This window comes from Crocodylus siamensis, chromosome 4, assembly GCF_052110815.1.
Source record: "Crocodylus siamensis isolate JL-2025a chromosome 4, ASM5211081v1, whole genome shotgun sequence".
NCBI lineage: Eukaryota > Metazoa > Chordata > Crocodylia > Crocodylidae > Crocodylus > Crocodylus siamensis.
This window is the reverse complement of record NC_143398.1, coordinates 121,971,810-121,992,975: the sequence shown is the minus strand read 5'-3', so window position 1 is coordinate 121,992,975 and position 21,166 is coordinate 121,971,810. Positions and strand designations below refer to the sequence as shown.

The 21,166-nt window shown below is 41.3% G+C and overlaps 1 protein-coding gene across 24 annotated transcripts in view; it reads right to left on the bottom strand.

Annotated features, from left to right (window-relative positions):
- Positions 1–21,166, bottom strand: part of SOX5 (SRY-box transcription factor 5) — a 914,829-nt gene that overhangs the window by 391,578 nt on the left and 502,085 nt on the right. For 2 of the 24 annotated variants that reach the window (XM_090043592.1, XM_090043611.1), the window contains exon 1: positions 3,974–4,071. The exons of 18 other annotated variants lie outside the window; for them this stretch is intronic. In XM_090043592.1, coding sequence (XP_089899718.1) covers positions 3,974–4,011 — 38 coding nt within the window. In that variant the 5' untranslated portion in view covers positions 4,012–4,071. Of the gene's footprint in view, positions 1–3,973; positions 4,748–4,775; positions 5,388–21,166 lie in introns of those variants that run through there. 4 more of the 24 variants (XM_090043604.1, XM_090043601.1, XM_090043602.1 and 1 more) reach the window with 4 other exon arrangements.

Sequence of the window (21,166 nt, the reverse complement as noted above, 5' to 3'; positions counted from 1 at the left end):
CCTCCCCCCAACCCTTTCTACAGGTAGATTTTAAGAGGACATCATTCTTAGTAAGCCCATTGATAAAAATGTGGGTTTTTTTCACATAAAATGTCAGCAAAGCCAGCATAAGTGAAATCTTTCAGGATAACTTTAGCTAAATAAAGCACTTTGAAATACGCAAAGTTTCCTTTTAGGAAAATGATTTCTCCATTTGACAGTGTTGGTACAACCCCAAAATAAATTCAGTGGGAGTCTGAAATGACTTGTGCAGCACACCAAATAAGTAGTTTTTTTCCTCTCCCAGCAGAGACTTACTTTACACCGCTGAGCATTTCCTTTCTATAAAATGTCTAGCTGCTCTTGTCATTTCTAAAGAGTGCGCAGAATGAGTGATTTTAAATGTTAAACTTCTTTCACATCCCTCCCCCCCACCCCCAATCGCTCCACCTTTTGTCTTTTCTAGCTCTTCCCTTTTTCTTAGGAAACATTAACCTACCCTTCCTCCTTCAACAAACACACACCACATACTTCTTTACCTTGGAGCTACAAGTAAAAAAAGATGTCACTCTGTCGTGATGCTTAGTTTAGCCACTCTCAGAGTCTACAGAGAAATGTAAATATGCAGTAATTAATTTAGGTTTAAGAACATCCCATACACTAGGGACATTGTTAAGCAGTCACTTTATCTATTTTTCATTTACTAGATTTTATTAAGACATTAAAACTTTATGTTGGGTATTTTTGAGCTCTTAATCATTCTGTAAAATTCAGCACTGTTAGCAATAGTTCTGGCTACACTAGTGATTCTCTAGGAAGTTCAACTTTCTTTCTATTGTGGGTTTATGTTTTGTATTTAATTAAATATATTTAATCATTCCTGATTTTTCCTTCCTTTCCTTAAAAATTTGGGATTATTCTATCTGAACATCACAAAGTACAACCCAGCTATCATTTATTCCCTAATAAACAGAGACTAAACCGATTGCAGTTATAATTTCTCCACATAATTTCAGGGTCCCTATCTTCAGTTTGTATTTTCTCATGATCCTTTCATCCATTCAATTCACAAACAGGAATAAAGAGGTGCAAGTAACTTTTCAGTAGAGACCAAAAAACTTCACAGTTCTGGAACTATTAATAAATCATATGGGATAATTCACAAAACCTAATTCAAGTTACTACTGCTGCTGAATGAATTAATGATTGTTTATTCATCTGACACTGTGGGCCATTTTCTTTCCAAATGTGTAGCGCAACTGTCCATGATAATGAACACAGATAAACAAGAGAAGTTTCCTTCATTCAAACTCACTGAATCTTTAAAAAGTTGGGGTGACCCAAAGTTTCTAAATTGCTCACAGTGATTGGGGTACTATGTTACATGAACATTTCTGCTTATGGAGAGGGTGACAGGGAAAGAAGAATAACTCTTCCGCAGAACCTACACACACCATGAGACCTTCACGGCAGACACTTCTATACGTTAATTTTTTACCTCTTTGTAATTCACTAGCCAGTTTTAAAAGCGCTGGTGCATATTAATAACAAAACTGAAACTGATAATGTGGATGTGACAGGTGAGACCTCGATGACTAGAGAAAACACACTCAAAGAACTGTGCTTGATGTGAACGTAACAGTGCAAGAACAACCTCTTCTGTGTGATGCATTTATAACTTAGATATGCAAGTTAACTGTATGTGTCCTTATGCCAGTCTTAATTAATATATGTATAGTATATAGACAGTACCTGCTCTGTGCATGTGTGCGCGCGCGTGCGTGTGTAAGTATAGCCAAACACATGCACACCGTGTAAACAAATGGTAATAATTAACAGAGATATTGGTTTATATTACCAATTGCAACTGCACAGGAAAAATGGTAGAAAAAAATCATGTGTTGTGAGGTCTATATTTTATTGCTTCCTATCCTTATCCTTTGATATCTGCATAGCACAAAGAACAGCAGCTTATTGATTATTTAACTAGAACATTTACAAGAGCAGATCTCTGAGCTCTGAAAATGAAATGTCTGCTTTGAAAAAAAAATACTCAGTTTTGTTACCATGGAAAAAGTTTGGTTCAATATTAAAAAAGAATTCTTTAAAAAACTTTTCAGGAAAAAAAAAGAAAAACTCTATCAACACAGAAATAAAAGGAATGCATTTGGTATAACAGACTTTATACTTATTCCATTCATTTCAAAGTTCAAAAACATTCTAACAGTTTGCTTACAAATCTCTATGTATAATCTTAGTAAAGTAAAAGAAACGCATTTAATTACTGACTGTATTAAGTCAGTTATTTTTGTATTAGCTTTGGGTTCATCACCACTAACAGTAACAGTTACTCCAGGTACTGTTGTTGATAACTTAATACAGTACATGAGCAAAAACAATCTTTACTCTTCTATCGCAATAATAAGAACTAAAGAAAAATGCCAAGTATTTTAAGTAGAGTTGGAAAATTAATTGAATTAAATGAAACCTTTGGAGCAGTTTAGCAATGCCAGTGCCGCTTTCTGGTAACAAAGTGTTTTAGCCACAAAAGACAACACAAAGTGTTAAAATAGTTCTTGCTTTTCTGAATTTCCTCCCTAATTTTATTTTTCTCCTTTCTTTTGATCCCAGAATTTTTTCTTGTCCTTTCACTGAATGTGTGTTTCTCTGCCCACTTAAAATGTTTTTATCTTGCTTTCTTTTCTCTGCCTTTACTATCAAATTCATAGTTTTGAGAGATGAACAGCTTGACTTAGCATATTTTTAACCAGCTGGTCTAGCACCTAGCTTCCATTGCATAGTCAGATACAACCAAATGTTTATACAGAAGGTAGCTTTCATGAAAATGAAAAAAAGCCTAAGTAACATGCATCTTGGCATTCTTTTATTTACCACTTAGAAATGAAAAGTTTGAATTCTTTATTATAGAGCAAAACATGAGGCTATTTATAATATTTAAAAATTAAGCTGCTAGAGGGAATTGGTGCTGAAACTTCAATGGATAAGTGTACAAATGTATGATAGAAAGCTTCCAAACATATTTTAGAAAAGCCAGATTTATGTGAAATAAGCACTGAGCTGTAGGAGGTTAAAAACCATTGCCAGTGATAGCAAAAACTTCACTGCAAACATACAAGCCCCCCTCTTTAACAAGAGGAAAATAAATAAGTCATAAATCAAAATTCAGCTTTTGACATGCAGTGAGGGAGGTGCTGGCTAAAACTTCAAATCAGGAGTTGCACTTTTTGGGCAACTTAAAGGATGTCCTCTTGACAGAGTGCTGTGATGTTAACTTGACTAAAAATAATCACTTGCGTTAGATCAACAAAAGGTCATGTGCTTTACAGACTGCCTCCCAAAGTTTTACTGAAGGATCAAACTGGAAGTTAAACCCACCATTTCACCCACTGCTAGACATCTAATGTCACCCTAGAAATCACTCCTTTAAGACAGAGAGATGCTAAACTTGAAGGCATTCTGCATCAAATACTGCCTCCCATATTTTAGTAGACTAATTCAGATAAGAGAAGAGAGATTGTGTGTGTGTGTGTGTGAGAGCGAGAGAGAAAGAGAGAGAGAGGGAGAGACAGAGACAGAGAGATCATGATAGTGTTCATTAAGATCCGCACTAGGGAGCTAAACAAAGCTAAACAACACCAGAAAAGCATCACTGGTGAAGCAGATTTAAAGGACTTTCCAGATTCCTGCAATCCAGTTCAGGCAGAAACAACAGCAACAAAATGATCCAGCTCACTGACATGTAATCTGAATAGCAAAGGTAAAGCTTCTCCATCGGGCAGTCTTTTGGGGGAGCATCTCCCCACTGCTCCAGAGCCAGCTGCAAAAGGGAGAGTTGTGTGTATATATTATACATGTCCTATGTAAAATCTCTCTCTCTCTAGATGTGCCTATGCACACACACATGCACACGCACACACTCGGGGACAGGCACACGCATATTTAAATAAATAATAGCGACAGAAACTCGACTCACCTTTCAAACTCCTGAGGTAAATCAGGGTCAGTTAGCATGCTGGAAAAGCACAATTTCCCTTTGTCACAGCAGCCACCTATGATCGCCTCCAACTGAACCTGTCAAGTGAGTCCAAACCTTCTAAACCGATTGATTTTCTCTCTCTCTCTTTCTCTCTCTCTCTCTGAGCTAGGACTCCTTGACCAGTCTCTTAAAGGGGTAGCACACTTAGCAGTAGACACTGTTTATAAAGCTCCCCCCACCGCGGAGCAGCCTGCTGCGGCTGCAAAGCACTAGACAACCTCAGGGTGCCTGTCCTTTCCTTTTAATTCTGTCCTCCAGCCACCACAAAATGTGAAAAGTCAACTCATTTCATGTTTGAAAAACAAAACCAAACCCACAGCACAAGCAGAAAACCCCCAAACAACCCACCTAAACCTGTAAACCAGGAGCAAAGCCCCTCTGACTGAGCAAGATCAGCGAAGAAAGAAGATAGAACAAGAGCAGCCTGATTAAACTGAAGCACTTATCAACTCTCTCTGAGTTGGAAACAGGGAAGAAAAGATCAGATATATAAAAATGTTAGCAAAGGCATTTATGCTCAAAGATTTTTTGTGCCCCCCCGCCCCAACTCTCTCTCTCTCTCTCTCTCCCTTTCTCTCCCATTGCAAGGGGGAAAAAAAAAAAACAAAAAACAAACACACACACAAAAAACCCAAACCACAACAATCAGGCATTGTTCTGAGGGAAGAAAAGCAACTTTGACAGATTGAAATATAGCAGAGGCCCCTTCAAGGAAACCTGTAAACAACTTGTCACTCACTCTGTCGGTCTCACTGTTAGCTCTTGCTTTCCACAAAGTGCTGCAAACCGTCCTGGCAACAAAACCAAAGTTTCCTCAGCTCCAAACTCCATCAAACAGCCCTGCTGTGTGGAGGGGAAAAGGTATCCACATGCCAAAACAGCGCGCGCACACACAAACGCACACACACCACCACAACAAAAAGTCTGTCCTCTAGGGGTTGTTTTAATCCTCCCCCCCCACACCCCACTCCCCTTCTCCGAGCGAGTTAAAGGACTCCCTTAGCTGTGGATCTCTTTAATTTCCTTTGCCCAGACAGCCACAGATAACAAGGTGGACAAACTATGGTTTTAGAGAATCTAAGCTGGCTGGCAGAACACAGCCTCCATAGCAGTTCCAATTATCTAGATAAAAATCTGGCAGACGAGGAAGGTAATCAGGTAATGGACCTTTGACATGAAATGACAGAGGCGCACGCACACACACACTTACACATACACACATGCAGAGACAGGGACTGGCCAGTGCAATGCAGCATCTGGTCAAATAGGAAAGCACACACACACATTCACACACATAGAAGACAGTGTGAATTCTCCACATCATACAAACGCAGAGACAGAGAGGGAGAGAGAGAGACCAGCTATCCACTCCTACTGGGAGGGTTCATTCTGCACAAAGGCTACATTACAGAGCCCGCCCCAATAAGGGAAAGGGGGGGGAAGCCTTCTATTGTCGAGAGGGCAGGTCAGTTGATTAGATTTTTCAGTAGAGAATTCCACGAGGAAATTCCCTTCAAAGCCGAAGTGATTAACTAGGGGCTATTCTGGAAATGGAGCAGACAATGGCTCAATAGTCTGCACGGCCAATGTCCAGGCTGGCACTGAACTCACTTTAAAAAAATAAAAAGTCAGTCTCCTTGCTCTTACATACTCAGACACACACACACAGACATGCACACCTCTATTCCATTCTCTATTCCTTCCAGCTTTTCCTCTTAGTTCCCTATTACTTTTCTTTTTCTCCCAGCCCCTGTTCTTTTTCCCCTTCCCCCCGCTTTTCTTTTCTTGCAGCTGGACAACATTAAGGGCCTTTAAAAACCACAAGGTTTTGACCCTAATGCAGTTTGATGAGGTCCATTGCCCTCACCCACCCGCCTCTGGCGACATGCAGAGAGCAAGTTTACTTTTTTAGATGTACACAAATGTGTGCACGCATGCTATACAACTTTCAACATTTTCACGCAGATTGTTTTTTAGGCAATCAGAAAAGAAGGACTCAAAATTTTAACTGAAATCTAGACACTATACCCCTTTTTAGAAACTTACTTATATACGCTTGAAAAGTCCAATGTAAAACTGTATATACACATGCACAGAATCTCAGAGCATACAGCACAGCATAGAATTATGGTTTTATCAGCAAGATGATGAGATGGGTGTGTTAGTCACAAGTAGTTAAACTATTTTTTGAGTTACACACATCATTCTGAATGAGCATTACTCCATTAATTGGGGGGGCCCTGTCACTAACTTTGCAAATGCACCTTCGTTACAGTATAGAGGAGTGTTTCAACTAAGATTATCTCCAATCTGCTTCATACAGTAGCATTCAGAGCAGAGTCACAGAGAATCTGTCAGCTCCTGGCATGAAGTAAATCTAAAAGCTCTTCTCTATGGGGCAGGGTAAACTGGTTTCCTTCAGTAGCCCCTGGCAGATGATATTTTCCACGATGGTTCCTTCACAAGAAACTGACAAATCTAGTTAATATGTACAAAGATTTTTGGTGTTTGCTTGTTTGTTATTAATAGCTTATCCTTTTCAGATAACAATGAAACAAGCATTAAAGGAGGGGCAACAGCAAATGAAAAAAAAAATAACCCCAAACATTTTGCCTTTCATCTAAGGGTCTCCAACCACTTTAAGTCTCACATTACCCCTCTGCAGTAAATATGTGTAATTACCCTGCTTCCAAAACCCTTACTTGTATTGAATAGTACCCTACTCCACAGGGGACCCCACTGAAATCAGCTGGTCTCTGTGTGGAGTCATGAGCTACTTTGGAAGGGTATCTGAGTTTGCCCTTAAGAAAAACAAGGTAAAGAAAGTCAGATGGCCTCTTGTACTTTATAAACTAACTTGTTCAGAGAGGCATGAGCTTGCATAGGCTATAATCTACTTTGTCAAGTGCACTTTGCTGATGAAGTAGGCTACATGAATGGTCATGACTCTGAACAAGATGGTCTATAAGCTGCCATACCCTCCTGCCTTTTGCCTAACTTCAGATGAACACAGATTACTACCATCCTCTAGGTTAAAGAAAGGTTAAATAATTCACCCAAGCTCACATGGTCAATGGTAGTATCTCATAACCTGAGGAACCATGACTCCTAAACTCCCGTTTTCCCTTATAACAATTAGAGAAGTGTGCCTCCTCTAAAAAAAACTGCTTCCAAGCCAACTCTTTTATTTAAAAAAAACAACACATTTTTCCTCTTACCCACCTATACATTTCAAGACTTACCACTTTTAAATCAATTGCTTTATTAAAATTGTTAAAAAGTTGTTCTACACTAAAAATAAAAAGACCAAATTTGAGCAGTCTCTTTTTATATGGTCCTTGACTTCTTTTTGGCTCTACTTGGTTCCTTCCCTGAATCTTACTTCCCCCCCGGCACCATGTGGTACTGGGGAAATTCTGCAGAGGCTTTAACAGGTAAGAGCTGATACAGAAGCAGCCAAACAGGGATTGCTGCACTGGAAGAAGTGTGCAGGTAAAGGAGGCCAAGTCATTTTTCTCCACACATTCTTCTCAGTACCTCTCCCAGGACCTAGAATAATGATAGTCAACTCTGAGGATGATACGACCTATATGTTATCTTCCCTCCTCCTGCTATGTAACTAGAGTAAAAAATTACACAAAGGAGTCAACCAGAAACTTCAGCCAGTAGGAGTGGCTATAGAAGCAGCCATAGAGAGACCTGTGCTACTTAAGGAATGCTCTATAATTTTGACTGGATTTGGTTGCTCCAGCTACCTCTCTTCCTGTCCTTTTTCTCCTCAGCTCCTTCCAGACCTGCTCATGCTGTGTTGACCTGAACAGCCAAAGAGCCAGAGGAGGAAAAAGTGAGTTGGTATCCTTGAGAAAGGCCTGGTCATTAGGAGAATTGGAAAAGGGAAAGTAAATGAAGCTGGAGACCATCTTTTGAATGCCTCTGACTTACCAGGCACGTTACCTATTCTTTATCTCCCTTTGTAGCTTTCCCTTCTAGTTTTCCTTTTACTCGGAATACATTTCTCCACTTTGCTGAACTTCTTCCCCATGGCCTCATTCAGCTTCTGCTCTATATTACTTTAATTTCCCTTGGTTCATTGAGCTCCCCCTTCTGGCTCCATAAAATGAAAAGGAGCTGGGTTCAAAAAGAGCATAAACAAGTCTACTGCTTTTTTCTCATCCCTCCACCTGTCAAACCAGGTTAAGCACCATATGCCAAACTGCAACCACAAGAGGGAGAGAAAAAATTCTAAATAATTAATTTGAGAAACCTCTGAAAATTAACTGAAACATCTTTCCTACAAATCATGCTGTCACAGTTTTAAGCCTTCATATCTCAGGAGCCATTAGGAGATGCAGAAGATGAAACAAGGACTACATATGTCAATGGAAAGTGGGAGAATGGATAATAAAGACAGATGAGCAATGATTGAGAAATAAGAAATTGTATATCAAATGCAAAATCCCTTTCTCAGTTTAGTTAAGAAAATACATGTATAATATGTAGTACTAAGTGACCCCCTCCCCCACCACGAACAGTAAATTCACCAAAAAAGAGGTGTTCTTCCAAACAATTTACAAATCCAGGCAAATAAACCCGCACACTTTTTCCAACAGACTGTAAGTTACAGCCATCAGCTATGAAGTGGCAGATCTAAGTTCAGTCCGAAATCTAAGGGGAATGCCCTGCCTCCCAAAAAGATACCTTAATGATCATTACTTAATCACTTTGTATCCATAAATAAAGGGAACCCAGGTATACCATCTCCCAGATGAGAGTGTTAGTTGTTATAACTTTACCCCTGCCTCTGATTTCTAAAGGATTTTGTTAAAAGTGAAATGGTCCCAAGAGGAGGGGTACGCTCAGCAAAGATTTCAAACAAGGTTTCCCACCTATTGCATAAGTGTGCTAACCCCTAGACCAGTGTTTCTCAACCCGTGGGTCACAACCCAAAAGTGCATTGCAAGAATATACAAAAGGGACTGGAAGCAAACTTTAAAAATGTGCTCCTTTAAAACAGGAAAATGTGGGAAACCACAGGTTTTCCCTTGCAGGCTGGCACAGTTCCAGCCTGCAAGGGGCTGCTTGGGGCTGAGAGGGGATCAGGAGGATGGCAATTAGGTAGGAAACGCCCTGTGCATGTGCACATGCACACATGCATATGGCAGCCAGGCAACATGACAGCAGCTCCCAAAGATTCCTGCAGGTAAGTCTATGGGGTGGGGGGCATAGGTGAGATGTTCGGGAGGCATGAGGGGGTACATGCCGCTCCAAATTTGTGCACCCACAGTGGGCATGGAGCTGCAGACCAGCTGGAGCAGCATTGGCAGGAGCCACCTCTGTGGCCCAGTATGCAGGACCCAGCATGGGAGGGCAGAGTGGGTCAGCAACACTCATTGCTGCTGTGCACTCGGACACCCCTGCATCAGCTGTGCTGCCAGTAGTATGAGGAGTAACAGATGGGGGTGGGGCAGCCGTGCTGCCCTCACCTCCTCCCACTGTCAGCTGCTCATAAGTCAGGCTACAGTTCTACCTTGCCACCATGGCCCAACCACCACTGCTACTCCCCCCAGGCTGTGGCTCTACCCCAGAGGGGAGGTGGGATGGTGGGCAGCGCAGGCAGCCTAAGGAGAGTGGTGGTGGTGGCCAGGCTATAGGAGCAGGGTAGCGCCACAGCCCGGTACACAAGCAGCTGGTGGAGAGAGCGAGGGCAGTCCCTCCCCTGCCATACATTACTTCCTCCCCCAGCACAGCTGACATGAGGGTTGGTTCCACTGGTGGCAGCAGCAGCAACAAATCTTGCAACCCATTCTGCCCTCCTGCACTGGGTCCTACTTGCTGCAGCCTTATGCCCTCTGTGGGTACACAAAACTGGGGAGTAGGTGTCCCCCATCTCACACACACACACCCTGCCCCACACACTGGGGGGCGGGACTTGGGCTTGGGGTAGGGGATCATGAGTGGGCACCAGCAGGGCTAGGGAGTTGGGGGCTGTAGGGCTAGGGAGAGAGGGGCACAAGCAGGTTCGGGGGTCTGTTTTCTATTTAAACTAATTATTGGGTCAGGACTGGCCATTGATGGTCCTGGTACAAAAAAAGGTTGAGAACCACTGCCACAGACTGTAGGGTATTCTGGAAAGGTCTCCCTCAGGCCTTCTCCTTGGAACTTTTCTACTTTGCCTATAATACTTATATAATAATTGAGTGCAAATAAGTGAGAATGATTCTCTAGCTTGGCTAATTAGGGCAGTTTCCTAGAAGGGGAAAGATGTAGATTCCAGTTCTCTCTTAGGCAGAAAAGGTAACTGAGCCTGGGTTTCCAGCTCCCAGGTGAGTGCTCTAAGCCCAGAGTTACTGGGTAACAGGAGGGTAGGCAGCTCCCTTACCAGCCGTTCTATGAATGTAAACCTTCTTTTCCTTTGCTTTTCTTACAAGTGACTAAAATGGATTTTTTTCTGGTCAAACAGAATGTTTCATGTTGAACAAAACACATTTTCAGGGAGGAAGGGCAAGGAAAGAGCTATTGCAATCGGAAATGTCCCCAAAACATTCTAAATGCAGTCAGATCTAAACTGAACTTTTTATGATTTTTCAGTTCAAGAGCAGATGAACAAATGAGCTGCTTGCACGGTTCTAATTATAATAACCCTAACACTCATAAGCTGTGAGTATACGTTGTATTTATGCTGCTCACATATTTTACACAAGAGTAGTGACAGAAAGAAAAACCCTTAAACTCAACAAAAATGATCTTAAAATTGTCAAATGATAACACTTCAGCTCAGTGTTTCTGGCAGATACGGCAATACTGTAAATGAAGGAACTGCTGAAAAAGTATGCTTTTCATTTTTGTTGTTTCTACTGCTAGGTGTAATAGAGACATACAAAGTCCAAGGAAATGTAACATATTCCACTGAATTATCTACTGGAAAATTCTCAAAGGGAATATGAAAAACCATAAAAAACATAAATAGATTTTTTTTTTTAGGCTCATACACTAAACCACGACAGTTTTAACTTCGGATCTTTATCATTTGTATCCAGATTTTTTGGGGAGGAAGTTGGGAGGAGTGAAAAGATAATGAAGGCTGACATATTTTCTACAGAGAATATCCTGCAAATAGTGAGTGCTTAATTTGGAGGATGGAAATGTTTAGTTATAATACAGTTGGAATCATATATTTAGGAACAGAATTTTGCCTTCAAAGTGCATGCCTAACTGCCATTACCATTAGCTGGAATTAAGTATGTGTGTCAAAAGCAGAAGTTAACTCTTAGAAATATAATAAATTTATGTTTTTTGAAAATATCTAAATGCTATGACATGTAATACTAGAGAAACCAAATACTGTATAGAGTAGAGCAAAATGTGAGACTGGAAGAATGTCTGTGGGACTAAAATTACTATTCTGTTTACAATTTTTCAATTTCCTTTAAAAATTCCTTTTTTTGAATTTCCTTTAAAACAAAGAAAATTATCTAATTTGGTACTAGTTATAAAAAGGAAGCCAACTTGCCAGACAATTATGTCACATTTTTGCAGAGCAGCATACCACCCAGGAAATTCTGATTAAGGAAAAAGGGACACCACATTAAAAAGAAGAACTCTGAATTTTTACCCAAAACTAGAATTCAGAATTTACTGAATGTCATAAAGCACGTGGCTAAACTTTCTAGACATGATTTTTCATTAGCTGTGCAACCTGGCTCTACATTCTATCCAATACACCTTTGAGAAGTTATTAAATCTTACACGTCATCTGCCATGATAGCGAAAGCTACTCTGGTGTCCTTTTATCAAAATTCCCAGATCCCAGAGCTGTGCATCTGCTGCCTGCCACTTTCCACCCCAAAAGTCACTGAATTTAAGAGATTGTATAATTTATTTAGTACTTGTCTACAGTTATGTTATAGACCACTTCTTCCTAACCAAGATTGAGGCCAAGATAATGTACAAGCACACATGATCTGATTCATTATTGCCTGGCACACTCATTTACGCTAATGAAAATTCAGTACAAACTAGATGTAAAATACTTCTAGAAGAGAACTATGTTTTACACATCGTTTGCACTGGCATAAATGTCTTCACAAAATGTAAAACAGTAGTTAATCAGTCCTTTAATGAAAGAGCACCTGTTGCAAAGAACTCAGAAGGACCACAATGGCTAGGGACAGAAGTTACACATAACTGGTTCAGAAACTGAAACAAAGTGATCAGAAATTGGTTAAAACCTGTAACAGAAGTTCAGTGCACATAAACCAGTTTCAAAATGGACAAAACTGGTTTAAGATAAACCTGGTTGAATGTAGTATCAGACTTAACTGATTGAGGACAAATTGGTTTATGGAACTTCTGTCCCAGACCAATAGATCAGAATAGTTTTAACACTATGGATTCCCATTTGAAATCTCTGCATTTATATTGCAAATCATGTTTGCACACTTAAAAGTGCTTACATTACATAGCACCTCACAGCTCTCTTGAAAGGAACTCAAGGCCCCGCCCCAGATGCTGGGGCACCCTGATTTAGAATCACTACTTTAGATAGACAATACAGACTGAGAACCAAAAAAAAAAAAGGGAAGCATCTGTAAATACCTGTAAAGTACCAGTTATACACCTGTTAAATAGAGCTGTGCAAAGCTTTGGTCCCTAATTCAATTCAGCGGAGATTCGGACCAATTTGGTGGCCAAATCTCTGAATCCGAATCGAATCAGAGGACTGTTTAATCGCTCTGAATTGAATTAGAACCCTCCAAATTGATTCGGAGAGATCTGGAAAGATTCAGAGATTTGGACACAGACACACCTTTAAGTGTTTTTTCTACATACCTCCAGGTAGCAGGTGGCTCATGAATGCTGCAATGCTGGGGCACATGGATTGTCCCACAGAGGCACAGGGGGCTCCCCAGCATGCTCGGCAGCAGACCTGAAAGTGGACCAGAAGCACTTCCGGTCCACTTCTGGGTCTCCGAGGGAGTGCACTGGGGAGCCCCCTGGTTTGGCAACTGGTGCCTCCTGGGTCTGGGGACACAGCCGGGCTCCCCCTGTGGCCGATGCACTTCTGGTCCACTTCCGGGTTCACTGCCGAGCATGTGGAGGGACCCCCTCCACTCCTGTGGAACGCTCCATGCACCCCAACATCACAACACTCACATGCCGTGCCTGGTAACTTGAGGTACGTAGAAAAAACGTTTAAAGCTGTCTCTAGGAGAATCAGCGATTTGGACACAATCAGGATCTAATCTTCAGATTCTGATTTGGCCAAATTGAGTCAGGGACAGTGGTCCGAATCAACCAATTGAATCACTGTCCCTGATTCTGGCCAAATCCAAATCTAAATCAAATACGGCCTGCTTTGCACACCTGTACTGTAAAACAATGAAGTGACTTGGTCAAGTGTATACAAGAAGTCTACAGCACAGCTGAGTATTAAAACCAGAATTTTGAATGCCCAAATACAGGACCTTGATTTCAAGTCAGCTTTCTCATATGTTCATTTAATACTAAGTTCTTTATTGCTTTTCATCCTGCCTTTATAACTATATGCAGACATAACTATATTGTATAATTTTATTGTATCACTATAAGAACTTCTTAAATTGACAATCAAGGCTATTTCTTTTTCAATAAAACAAAGAAGCTAAAGAGCATGTTTTTGTAAACTGTATATATTAATATCCTACTTCATATATTGGTGTCCTTAGTAGTATAAACATGTGAATTAAGAAACAAATTATGTAGTGAATATATTCCCTCCCCACTATGCCACACAGTAATCAATTGTATGCCCAGTATATTATATGCACAGTTTGGTGCATATGATGAAAATAAGCAATACAACCAATTCTTTACTGACATGTTACATGCTACATATTTCACTGGGAAGACAAAGGTAAACGAAGCAATACTACAAAAGTGAATTATGGACATTTAACATACGTCAATAAAATGAGAGGCATTAAATATTTTCCTATTTTGCACTTTGATCATTAAAAGAAACCATCAATAGCTAGGTAAAATATTGTTTCCTTTATAAAATTACAAAAGCATAATGTATAATGTAAGCAGATCACCCACCTTTTTTTTTTAATTATATTGGTAGATTCTTCTAGGTAATATTTTAGTATTGGGTAAAAGCAAACCAAATGGCTAATCCTGGGTTTGCTGAAGTCAACAGTAAAACTTCCCTTGGAATGATGGAATTAAGGTTTGATCCTCTGTGTGTTTAACAGTAGCCAAATACAGAAAGAGAGGTTTTCAAAAATCTAAGGCTCTTCTGAATGGGGATTTCTACCCATTCTTTTCATAGATCTCATCAACACCTTATATCACCACAAACTGGTAGCTTATAGTTTTCATTTATTTTGTGTTGGTTTACCTCCCATTACATACAGATTCAGAACACTGCTGAGGTAGTATGCTGAGGTCCTCAGGGAGAACTGCGTCATATCTTGTGGAAAGTGGATTTAAAATACTATTATTCTAACTACAGGAAAATGGCGAATCATGCTCAGAATACCTGAGGCCTCTCTTCTGCCAATACAGGAGCAAGGCTGACTGTCTCCTTTCACAGTTTAAGCTCATCACCTCTCAACCTGAAGGATGATGGTCACACCATAGGGCTTTGAGGGTGGATTTAAAGTACATAAGAACACAGGTGAATCAAGAAAGATGTGCTGAAGCATGGCCAACAAAAATCATTGCCAGGATTGAGATACCTATTCATAGCCCACTGAGACTGAAACACATGATAATTTCTAAAAAATGTTCATCTGAAATAATGTAATACTTTTCCTACTTTTTACTGGATCTAAGGCAAAAGCATTTGACTATCTCTTGCCATAGAGGTTTGTACTTAATCCAGACTGAGCATTCAGTCACCTACTTTTTCCTATAAAGAAAAGACACTTTCTATTTCTGATTTTGTTTAAAGTTAGATTTCTCTCTCCTTTCTTTCTTTGTTGATGCATTTTCCTTTTGTTATTATTTCAGGTTGTGTAAAAGTAATTAGTGACACGATGCCAACGACCAAACCTCACAAGCAACCTAAATATTTTGATTCACACAATATGCTGTCCATAATTTACCAAGAGCATTTTTAATGACCCCTAGCCAATAAATAAAGAAATTCATTCTCTGTATGTTAAAATTAACAGGCAGTATACAGAAGAATGGCACTAGGACTCAGAGATGCTCATATTCTTTTAAAGGAACAATAGCATGTGTTTAAGGAAATTTAAGCATCTAACTCCATTTGATCGAGCCTATAAATCATCTTCCCTGGGCCACATCTCTTCCCTAACAGGAAGCCAGTTTAATATCTATTAAAGTTTTCACAGATGAGGATGCCACAAATGACATTCATTTTCCAACAAATACCATCAAAGTGACAAAGCGTTCTCCTAGTCTTTGTAATCCATTTGAAAAAATAAGGATTTTTGTAGCCCTCCACACACTTCTCTGTGGGTTCCTAATATGGAAAGATGATCTAGCCAATATTGACTTGGAGCATGCTGCTGAACAGTTCTTGACAGCAACTACGAGACTTCAGACCTATTACAAAATGTCACCGCTTCTCCATGGAAAAGCCAAGCCATGATTCTGAAGAAGTCTTTTTTTTTTCTACATTCTGTCTTCTAAAAACAAGATGCATGCCTTCCTTGAGGATATGTGGTATGAAAAGAAAGAAAATACAATATTATTCATCTTCACTGAACAATTTCAGTTTCTTGGCTCTTTCTGCATATTGTAGTCTCTCCATGCCTCTAATAATTGACATTCTCTGTTTTTGACCTCCTATTTCTGCTACATAAATTTAGAGGCAGCATGACCTCTTTTAACAAATCAACATTACATTTGTTTTTCACCACTACAGTTGTTTTGTGACAAGGAAACCAAGTTTTTTTTCACTGACTGTTTATACCATATTTTCTTGCCTACAACATGCTGCAGAATACCTTGTTTTTGAAAGGCAGGGTAAAGAAAAAAATCTGTAGAAGAAACTTAGTAGCAGTAGCTAGAGATTTGAGCCTGCTTCTTGTTCTGCTCCCTGTGGATCACTGCAAATTTTACAAATTTTACATTTGGTTTCATGTAGTAAATAGCAGAACATGCTCTTATTGTACTTCTTGCATAGAATGTACACTCCCATATCCAGAGTGGGTTTCATTTCTTTTGAACTTCCCACTCTCCTAGTTGGTTAGGTCTTCTGAAGTTCCTTAGTCAGAGTGACCTAAATAATTTTGTCTCTACTGTTAATTTTGTTATGTCACTCTTTACCTCCATTTTTAGTTCACTTACATACACATTAAATACCTGCCACACAGAACTTCAGTGTACCCCTTCTTAACATGTTTTCCTATTAAAAACCAACCATTTTCTTAATTTTTTCTATGCTATTTGCAGTTTTTAATCCTTAAAAATATTTGACCTTACATTCCACTACTTTTTTCTTACTATCCTGTTGCAAAAGCCTTATTAAATGTTCCCCCCGCCCCCAGGCCAAAATAAATTATGTTTAATTGTTCTTCTTTACTATTTTTCAACATGCTCAAAGAATTATAAATAGTCATAATTTTTCTTTACTACCAATAATATCATATTTATATACACATATTCTAATTTTATTTTGATTATTTTTTAATCCAATTTACCTGGTACTGTAGTTTGATGGTCTATTTCCAAAGACCAACCTACTGGCTTTTCAAAGACCATAACAAAATTTGCTTCTCTTTCATCCTACAGCTAGGTAGCTGATATTAAATCAGTGATCACCAACCAGTGGATCTCCACTGGTAGTTCTCAGAGCCTCTTGGAGTCAATCTGAGGCTGGGGTGGGGTACTGAGAGCCTGAGTGCATGCATGCACATGCCAAAACGCAGCAGGTCAGTCCATGGGGGAGGGAAGGGGCAGGGGCTAGATTGAGGCCCCCACAGTGAGGGATAGTGCCACAGAGGCAGGAGCAGGGGTGAGTTGAGTAGGACTTACCTGCTGGGGATGTGCACCCCCAAATAATTTTTTTCTCCCTCTGCCTTGATCTGCCCCCCCACCCTTTCCCTCCTCACAGACTTAGCTACTCGGAGGGCAGGGGAGGCAGCACATGGTAGATCTTGGGTTGTTTTTAAATGCCAAAGGTGATCTCCTCTTTAAAAAGGCTGGAGACCACGGTATTACATAAAGGTCTGTATATTTATGTAAGCAGCTCAGGCAAGTTCATCTTTAATTTGCTAGATCACATTTTTGGTGTGTACCATCTGTCCTTAGAGACAAGCTACTCTTCAGTTTATCAACTTGTTTTAGCATCTCTTTTTCTGATACCTCATCCTTTGAGAGAAAAACATTTTTATTACCTGAAATGAATAGGTATAGCACCACCAAATCTGCTATGGGGAAGTAAACATTTAGCTTTTATGCAGTGTCCTTATCCTCTTTAATTGCTCTCTTTACTGCTAATTTTCATTCTCTAGACTGTCTTCCAACACAGAGAGATAGGAAAACAGTTTATGAAACTTGAGTACATACAACCCATTTATAAATAGTTGAATTTACTCCTTGGGATTCAAGCAGACCAACTGATTCTCTGAAAATCATGCTATTAGATTATATAGGTCTCTTACGTGTTTCTATTCATGAGATACTGGAGTTTAAATTCACATAATTCTAACCTATAGCTTGTTTCCTCCTCTAATGATTTATATTGGACCATATAAGCCCAGTTTTCAAACAATTTGGAGTCAAGTACATCCCACGTGTAAGCCCTCTGAAGACAATAAGTTTATGCTATAGCTAATTTTGTCCCTCCAGTCTATTAAACTGGGGCTTGTCTGAGTCTGTGAGGTCTGTAAACTGGGGCTTGCCTGAGTCTGGATTTGGTAGCCAAATCTCTCTGAATCCAAATTGAATCAGAGAACAATTTAATCTCTCTGAATCAAATTAGAACCTTCTGAATCAATTCAGAAAGATTTGGAGATTTGGCCATAGACACAGCTTTAAATATTTTTCCTACATACCTCTAGGTAGCAGGTGGCTTGTGAATGCTGTGATGCTGAGGCACATGGAATGTCCCACAGGAGTGCAGGGAGCTCCCCAGTGCACTCAGCAGTAGACCTGAAAGTGGATCAGAAGCGCACTGGAGAGCCCCTCGGTGCCCCCCCCCGGCTTGGCAACTGGTGCTTCCTGGCACGGGGGAGGGGCACCTGGGGTCCTTCTGTGGTCGATCCATTTTCAGTTCACTTCTGGGTTCACGGCCAAGCACATGGAGGGCCCCCCCCCACTCCTGTGGGATGCTCTATGAACCCCAGCATTGCAGCATTCACTAACCACGCCTGGTAACTCAAGGTATGTAGAAAAAGCATTTAAAGCTGTGTCTGTGTCCAAATCACTGATTCTCCAAATCAACACTGAATCATCAGTTACCTGCTGTAGACAGTGCTGTACAACTCGCAGTATCAGACACTTGGTCTTGAGGTTCTGTGAGATTAAGTTATCAAACAAGAGTTTAGATAGTCTGTTGCTGGTTGAGCTAGCCCATAAGGAAGCAATATAATATTCATCAGCAATGGTCCAAATAATTTCAGTTTACATGAGTGATATTGCAGAGTTTTCAATGATTACTGTAAAAGCCTGTGCTATTTTTATATGTGGAAAATACATGCAAACACCCTATACTGCTGTATTCTGGTACTTTCACATATAAACCTAGCCAGTCCAAAAATGAAGGCCTTTTTTCTTACGTTTAGTGACCCTTTATTCCCATTTTTAAAACCACAAAATGTTTTTTATGTGATTTGAATTTTAGATGAAAACCAGATTAATAATTAAGAAGGAAATGGAAAACAAAACCTCATACCACCCTTTAAATTCATGATATACCCACACGTTGAAGACTGCATGCATTGTTGGTCCCCATCCCCCATTCTAAAAGGATAGGGGTACTGAAAAAGGTACAGAGAAGGACAAAAAGGATGATCAGAAGTATGGAGAAGCTTCTGTATGAGAAAAGACCAAATAGGCTGGGAGTCTTCAGCTCAGAGAAAAGAGAGCAGAAGGGGATATGACAAAGTTTTATAAAATAATGACCGGCATGGTAAAAGTAAATAGTGATTTACTATTTACAATTGCTTACAGTATTAAAACTACAGGCCATATTATGAAATTATTAGAAAAATGTTTTAGATAAACTACAATTCTTTTTTTCACATAGCACACAATTAATTTGTGGACTCATTGCCACAAGATATTGTAAAGCCGTGGTTCCCAACCTTGAGGTAATGATCCATTTGGGATCGCAATGATAAAAAATGGGTTTTATAATAGCTAGGGTCAGGAGGGACCTGAACAGATCATCTAGCCTGACCCCCTGCCACAGGCAAGAATGAATGCTGGGTTCACAAGACCCCAGACAGGTGATCATCCAACCTCCTCTTGAATTTGCCCAAGGTAGGGGTGAGGACCACTTCTGTGGGAAGCTGGCTCCAGATTTTGGCCACCTTAACTGTAAAATATCCCCTTCTGATCTCTAACCTAAACCTATTCTCCATCAGCTTATTACCATTGTTCCTTGTCACCCCAGGTGGTGCTGGGGAGAAAAGGGCTCTACCTATTTGCTGTTGATCTCCCCTGATGAGTTTGTAGGCAACCACCAGGTCCCCCCATCAGCCTCCTCTTGCTGAGGCTGAACACGTTCAGGTCCTTCAGTCCCTCCTCATAGGGCCTGTCCTGCTGCCCTCTCATCAAGTGGGTAGCCCTTCTCTGAACCCTCTCCAGGCTGGCCACATCCCTTTTGAAGTGCAGTGCCCAGTACTGGACACAGTACTCCAACTGCGGCCTGACCAAAGTCGCATAGAGGGGGAGTATCACCTCTCTGGCTTCGCAAAGACAATCACAAATTTTCTCCTTTAAAGGAGAAAAAAGTGAGAAAGGGTGAATTTCCCTTGCAGGCTAGCAAAGTTCTGGCCTGCAAGGGGCTGCCTGGGGCTGGGGGGAGCAAGAGGAAGACAATCAGGCAGGAGGTGCCATGCGCATGTGCCCACGCCCACATTCATGGGGCAACCAGCAGAGTGGAGAGCAGCTCTCACAGCTCCCTCCAGGTAAGTCTGTGGGGGAGAGGGCAGATTGAGGCCCACCATGGTGAGGGAGGGAGTGGAGCACAGCTGAAGCTGGGGTTGCTGCCCTGCTAGGCCAGTGCATGGGGCTTGGGACCGGAGCTGGGCAAAAATGTGGGGCCTGTCTGGAGGAGAGGTTGGAGCCACAGGTGGTGCCCTCCCCCTAGGGCCTCCACAGCGGGTCAGGGAAGCCTGATGCCACTGCCAAGAGCCCCACGCCAGCCATGTTACCACGGCAAGAAACCCCCTGCCCACCTAGCAGTAGTGGGGGAACAATTATGCACCATCAGTGCTGATGCCGCCAGCCAGGCAGGAGGCATCTTACCACAGCAGCATGGCCAGGGTGGGGTTCCCAACAGCAGCACCAAGCCTTTCTGCCCTCGTGTGCCTGGTCCCACTCACTGGGCCACAGAGGCCACCAGGGAAGTGAAGCACAGCGGGGAGCCCAAAGCCTGCAGTGGGCAGGCTGCATCCTCCCTTACCCATGGACACCACTTCAGCAGGTGCTGCCTGCAGGGAGTTGGGGTGGGCGGGAGGAGCCAGGCTCTGCTCTCTGTTCCAGCTGCAGCAGCCACCGCCTCCCTGGGGGTTGGGCACTGCTGGAGGAATCAAGGGGCTGTGGAACTTGGTCCTGGTCCCATAGCTATAGCAGCTGGGGCCCCCCTCCAGCAGGGTGGGGGGGAGGGGCTATGGGTGGGAAGTGAGGGGTACCTGGAAGGGAGGGGGCTATGGGTTGGGAGTGAGGGGCCATGCTGAGAAAATGGAGTCATGATGAGGAAAAGACTGGGAAGCACTGTTGTAAATCTTGATAATTTAACCAGATTCCAAAGAGGACTGGAAACATTCATGTGGGATAGGTCTATCAGTGGGGATTAAATACAATCTTTGAGGCTCAGTCTACAAATTAGGGCTTCCTAGCCCTCTGAATTCTGGAAGCTGGAAGGGAAAAGAAGTAGGGGACAGAACATTCTGGTTAGGCCCTACATAAATACTCTTTGCTTCAGTATTCACTCTCTGCCACTCTGAG